This window comes from Austrofundulus limnaeus, unplaced genomic scaffold (assembly GCF_001266775.1).
Source record: "Austrofundulus limnaeus strain Quisiro unplaced genomic scaffold, Austrofundulus_limnaeus-1.0 Scaffold380, whole genome shotgun sequence".
Lineage (NCBI taxonomy): Eukaryota > Metazoa > Chordata > Actinopteri > Cyprinodontiformes > Rivulidae > Austrofundulus > Austrofundulus limnaeus.
In genome coordinates, this window is record NW_013952782.1 from 1,339 (window position 1) to 8,183 (window position 6,845).

The window sequence follows — 6,845 nt, forward strand, 5'->3', positions numbered from 1 at the left end:
ACATATCAAGTACATCTCATGTAAGTACTTGGGTATGAACATGGAAGTACCAGTACTTTTAAAGAATGTGTGCTATATAAGTTCCTGGTAGGTACATACACTGTAAGTAGTGAGTACTTATATGAWACTTATGTACCTGGCACTTACTTAGTGTATATACCTGGTGCCTACATGGGACGCAGCAGGTACTAACTTAATATGTACCTAGAACTAAACTGGTAAGCACTTGGTACATACCWAGTACTTACATGGGACATACCAGGTACTATCTTGGACCATCTCTGGTACTTCAATTGGATGTTTATGTTATTTGGTACTAGGTACCCATAGGGACTATGTTATATTCTGAAGTAACTTGTTACCCTGTAAGTATCTGGTACTTACAGGATACATACTGGGCTATAATATGTACTGCTAACATTAAATCAATCCAACAAACCTAAATAAACTCTGGATAAAAKAAACTCGTGTTTTTGTGGCAACCTGACATTCACAAATGGTCCTGCAAATAAAATAAAATACAACAATCTTMTTTACAGTACATGTTAGGAACCGCAACAGAATCAACAAAACACACTTCATGATGTGCTCGCGATTCCTCTCAAATGATCTGAAACTGAGGGGTCACATCGAAGTCACAACAGATCAAGTTTACACATTTAACTGAACTGCCTCTTCACTGAGTAATAAATCAGCGAGGCTGAGAGGTAAACAACGGCGAGCAACTCAGAAGATTCACAGAAAGAGGAGGATGGCCACAGTGTCTTCAGGAGGCCAATCCAAGAAAAAAGCCCCCGACGAACCCGCTGGACAGGACAATGTTTCTCTTTATAAAGTCTGTGGCCTGCAAAACAAAAAAAATTCATTTGCTAACAAAAATTAGAAAGATTACAAATATTTTCTAAAGCGAAACCCAGTTTGGTTTTTTCTGAGCCTATTCAACTGCATGTAATATCACTACACTTACACTGGAGGGCACTGTTTTTCCAAGATGAAATAAGCATACATATACTGTATTTACGTTCATATTTACAGAGTTGGGAGTGAAGCAGTCTGTTTAAACAGATGTAACTAAATGTTAACATTTACGTATTAATGAGTAAAAGTGTGAAAGAAAAAAACAGGCTCTGTTTCAGGTACCTTTACCTCCTCAATGAATGTGTTTATTTCAGGAGCCGCTTTGTTCGCTTTCTTCTTCAGGCGCTTCTTTGCTTTGTTCACGTCCTTCTCCACCTTCTTCCAGTCCACCTGAACGTAACCGCTGTGGTTGGCAATCTGTAAGAACAATTCATGCTCTGCTTTAGTTTTTGGCTGATGTTTTTACTCAAATAACCTTTRTTCAAACATTAATGTGTCACTGTTTCCTGCTGTCACAGACTACCATCCGCTGTAAGCAATAGGCGRATAACAGCATTTTTATCAAGGTCTGTAGCAAAACAKCTGYGCCTGTTAGCAAAATATCTCATGAACCCCTGAATAGAYTTTAATGAAAYTTAGATAGTAGATCTGCAACTTATTAACCTTTAGATCAACCTGATTTAAGCTGGTTGCTCCGGCTATTCAGTCATATGAAAATGGTCATWATCCAGTTAAATTTACAAGTATCATCCAAAAATTGAACGTGGTGGTAGCTGGCATCATTCACAACACATAGTCTGAGCGTGACTTCCTCAGAGTGTCGGATCAGGTCTGATGTTACCATCAAGGTTTGACCAGAACACCTCCGAATTTATTATTCCTCAGTTTAATTAGTCGTTGTTTTAATCTAGTTGTGATATACTGTAATTAAGAATGCTTGTAGAAGACAACGCCACGCGCTGCTACGACTACAGCTCCGTTAGAGAACCCAGATGGCCCGCGTGCTCTCGGCGCCAGCTCACGCACAATGCTGGTCTTTCTGCCGTGGAGCGAGGACCAGCTGAGCGACGTGCTGTGCAACTGGCAGCGCCGCTCGTCGACCACGCCGGCCAAATCCTAATCTTACAAGCATGGTTTCACTGAGGCGCTTCTWAACAAGAGTTTGAATGCCGTTACCTGTAGAAGAAGGAACCCGCCTCCAATAGCAGTCGCTGCTATCTTCCCAACTCTTTGGAAAACGTAGCCGGCGCACCTGGAAAAAATAWAAATAAATATAAATAATAAATAGAGGACTGTTGCTCAGATTGTTTGAACTGAATTGAGTTATTTTACTTTTTTTTGTTATCTTCCACAATTTAGAGGTGGAATCACTGGATGAGTTTTAATCAAACTCTCAGTAATTATTTCTTGGACGCACATCTACAGTTCACTTTTGAAGTCAAGCTGGTTCRAGATGGCTGCCGCAGCCAAGTGATCCTAAAACGCACAAAAATGGCTTCAACGCCAGTACTTTTACCCAGCTAAAATTTAGTGAGGTAGAAACTAAGACTAACTTACAACACATACTAAAACTAACTTACAACACATACACCAACTGCTCCATGTTGGGTGACATCTTTGATTAAGACTTCAACCAAAACCGTCTCGTCCTACAATGATCTTAGTCCAAGATTGTGGGGTCAAGATTCCCACAAAGAAAATACCTGTATCGTACAAACAGAGCAACCGTTAGTTGATGTCCTTACCATCCGGTCACCCCTCCCATCATGAGCTGAGTCGCCACCGAATACTTCTCAGCGATCGGGCCGGAGTTGTTGCCAAACACCCGGCTCCACCACTGGTGGCCCCGTGCGTAYTCTGTGAGGTCCACAACCTCGTAGACCTCGTCGTCGCTCTCCGGGTCGTCCTGACCTGCKGTGTGAACAGGAGCATGGCATAAAATACCAAACTAGTGGCTCATGTAAAAGCAGAGGCTTTACCTCCTTTGTTGTTCTGTTGTTTTACTAAAAGTAAGAGGTGAGTGAGTATATATGTTAGAATATTAACCTCAGCCAACACATACATCTCTATAACTCAGTCAGATTTAAAGACACTGAGCTGGATTGTGTATAAYGTTATTTTTAAACTCTGACTAAAACTGCTACGACTCAACAAAATATGCAATCCTCAAGAGAATGTTATTTTTTTTAATTTATATTTGTGATTCGTGCTGGCAAAAAAAGTCAGAAGAAGCACAAGCTGATGTGCGAAATATAGTGGTGTGGAAAAGTGTTGGTCCCCCTTCCTGATTTCTTATTCTTTTGCATGTTTKTCACACTTAAATGTTTCAGATAGCCAAATAAATTAAAATATGAGACAAAGGTAACACAAGTAAACACACAATTTTACAAAAAAAATTATAAATGAAGGGAATAGTTTTTAAGGGGAAAAGAAATCTAAAGCTGAGGGGATGTGTGTGAAAAACTGAAGCCCCTGTGGTTTATCACAGGGGTTCTTAACCTTTTTGACCTCGGGGCCCAATTTGTTGAACATAAAGGCCCACTCAAACATTAACAATGTACAGATCAAAATGATAATTATTCTAAATCTTGGTTTAATTTTTATTGTATTTACATCATAACTAAACTATCATAACTAACATAACTAAATTAAATACACTTACAGTTTAAAAATAAATTTCCTGTCAAATAATCACAAGACATGATTATGACAAACATTTTTATATTGTAACCTGCCCATAACAATTAGTTGAACAAATACAGTCAACAGACCACTCAGGCTTATCAGCACAAATATATATATATATATAAACAACAAAAATAGACAATTAAAAAAATTGTGTGCATAAAATAAATACATTAAAAATGTTTATTGTAAATATTTAAAATAAAAAAATATGTAAAAATTAATTTGATAAAGTACAAATGAAAATGTAGCCTTCTTAAACTTTTGCAACCAGCTGTTCTTCATATTAGTGACAAACAATAACAGTAACAACAGCTTTTTGACCAGTTTAAATTTTCTTTAAAATACATTCAAAATGTTTTAAAATATAAACTACAAAAATTAATTTAAGGTCCAAATGAAAATATAGTTCAGCAACTGTATTTGATAATGTTTTGAATTTTTTTTTAAATATTGCATGGTAAAAGCAGAAGCTGTATTTCATATTAGTGACAAACTTTGGCGTTTTTTGATGGGTTACCTTCATTTTTGCTTCTACTCTTCATTTAAAATAAGTTTCCATTCRGGTTTCTAAGGTGAGTGGYGCACTACTGCTACTAGTGGTGAGAAAGTGTATTGCACCTTWTTCAAACAATGCAGTCCCACRGCCCTCTGCGGCCCWAAGTTAAAAACTGTTGTTCTTTTGAGGCCCTAAAGGTTGCGCTCATGGCCCACAATTGGGTCGCGGCCCAYRGGTTAAGAATCTCTGTTGGACAGCAGAGTTTTATTTTCCTAGCCTGATTACTGCCATACCTGTTCTCAATCAAGAAACCCCTTAAATAGAACCTGCCTGACAAAGTAAAGACCAAAATACCTTAACAAACTAGACATCATGCTGAAATATAAAGAAATACAGAAATTGAATCTATGAGTCTGTAAAATGTTATAAATCCATTTCTAAAGCTTTGGGGCTCCAGTAAACCGCAGTGAGAGCCACTGTCCACACATGGTGAAAACATGGAACAGTAGTGAACTCAGATGTCGCCGACCGACCAAAATTACCCCAAGAGTGTAGCGACGACTCATCCAAAAGTTCACAAAGACCCCACAACATCTAAAGAGCTGCAGGCCTCACTTGCCTCAGTTAAGCTCATTGTTCATGCCTCCACCATCAGAAAGATATTGGGCAAAAATAATTTTGAGTTCCAAAGGTGAAAACCACTACTGAACAAAAAGAACACAAAGGCTCGACTCAGTTTTACCAGAAAACCTCTTGATGATCCCCAAAACCTTTGAGAGAATACTCTGTGGACTGATGAGACAGAAGTCCACTTCTGAATGGCTTTAAGAAAAAGAAAAAAAATAAATAAATCCAATTGAAATGCTGTGGCATGACCTTAAAAAGGCAGTTCATGCTCAGAAACTCTTGAATGTGACTGAATCAAAATTCTGCAAAAATGAGTGGGCCCCGATTCCTCTGCAGCGCTGTAAAAGACTCATTGCCAGTTATCATAAACATTTGTTGCTGCTAAGGGTGGTCCAACCAGTTATTAGGTTTAGGGGGCATTTACTATTTCATACAGGGCCCGGTATATTTAGATTTTGTCTCCTCTTAATAATAAAGACCTTCGTTTATGAAATGCATTTTGTGTTTACTTGTGTTATCTTTGTTTCATATATTTAAATATGTTTGATGATCTGAAATATTTAAGTTGACAAATATTGGGGATGGGGATCTTTTGATTGAAGTCTGATTTTCGGGGCCACAATTCGATTCAAAACCGATTTTTCATTCAAAACTGATAAAGTAAGCCCATTCGTCGTATTCCCAAAGTGGTTTACTTTCACTTTGCAAACCTTGCACACAGTGAAGTTCGTGTGAAACTCAGACTCATTCGATAAAAAACAAAATGAGCCCAAATCTGTGCCTTCAATGAAGATGGGACCAGTTGAATCTCCCTTTCCTCCATTTTCATAGTTTCCAATTGGTTTTGGTGCTTTCTGCGCATGTATGATACATTCCAGAACCAGCTTCGTGGTGACGTCAGGACGTCCCACAATGTTACAAAATGGAAGCTGACAGCCATTGAATTTTTTTATCTTTTTCTTTTTTTTTAAATAGATTTTGGGACACCCTAGATAGATTCTGAGTCGTTGTAAATGAGAATCACAATTACAATGTGAATCTTATTTATGTAAAAGAATAAGAAATCAAACACTTTTTCACACCACTGTAAAYGACTCTTGCGTGTAGATTAGTCCATAAAGATACCATCTGGTGCAAGTGAAGAAATTTATTGGGGTTGTTTACTACTGACTTTTAAAGACACTACACATTGTATAGCCTTTTATTAGGTGAACAGTAATATAATTTTATAATGTGGTTATGTCTGATTGAATTGATGATTTTATGTAGGTAGATACATGCCTGAACACAAATTCAACACGTAACTGTTGATCGTCATAAGAGTAGAGTACTATTTTTGTCTGGAGGTGTGACTCTTTTGAGAGCAGAGGCCCCCTTCCTGATGACGTAATGAAATAGGCGGGGTTGTGCCTCGAAAGCGCYGTTATAAGAAAGTTGTCTAACGGTTTGTCGACTCGTCTCTGAAGCCACACAATAAACAGGTCTTCAGATAGAGCTCCATATGATCTTTATTATTCTTTTCCTTGCAGTGGTACGGTACATTCTCCATATGGTTCAAGCACACAAACTGGTAAAAGAACATGCATAACAATATTTTCTTTCACAATGGTTCTAAAACTTTTCAGTTTCTGACCCACAGAATATCAGTAGCAGAGACCTGTGCCCCTACTATTTTTGGGTGATAAACATTAGTATCAGGTCAAGTAAAAAACAACATAATACCAATAATCATTCAACGAATTTGATCCATTTTTTTTTCACTAACCTCGCTCTTTTGGAACAACTAAGGCAAGACCCCACTTCGATATTTGGGAACCACTTGTCTCATGATCCCTGGAGCTGAAATATTGAATGTCTTCAGAAATATATTTTTTGTCTTATTTTGTATTTATTTATTTATTTTACTTTATTTTAATTATTTTTCTCTTTGGTAGAAGCAAAGATACAATCAACACATTATAGCCACTGTACAAGCAGCCTTAAGTCAGTCCAAAAAGAAAATTGGCAGAGACCCTTTTGTCTTATAAATGGTTATAATTTGCTTTGGAATTGACCATTTTATTCTGCCGGGAAATCCCTACATACAGCAGGTAAAATAAGTATTGAACACGTCAACATATCCATCCATCCATCCATCCATCCATCCATCCATCCATTTTCTTCCGCCTATCCGGGG

The 6,845-nt window shown here is 37.7% G+C and overlaps 1 protein-coding gene across 4 annotated transcripts in view; it reads right to left on the reverse strand.

Annotated features, from left to right (window-relative positions):
* Window positions 1-305: 305 nt before the first annotated feature.
* Window positions 306-6,845, reverse strand: part of LOC106528447 (FUN14 domain-containing protein 1) — a 14,321-nt gene continuing 7,781 nt past the window's right edge. For 2 of the 4 annotated variants that reach the window (XM_014023613.1, XM_014023612.1), the window contains exons 3-6: window positions 2,604-2,772; window positions 2,035-2,110; window positions 1,141-1,275; window positions 306-844 (exon numbers count right to left, since the gene is read on the reverse strand). In XM_014023613.1, the coding sequence (XP_013879067.1) occupies window positions 767-844; window positions 1,141-1,275; window positions 2,035-2,110; window positions 2,604-2,772 (458 nt within the window). In that variant the 3' untranslated portion in view covers window positions 306-766. The remainder of the gene's footprint in view (window positions 845-1,140; window positions 1,276-2,034; window positions 2,111-2,603; window positions 2,773-6,845) is intronic. The other 2 variants (XM_014023614.1, XM_014023615.1) reach the window with 2 other exon arrangements.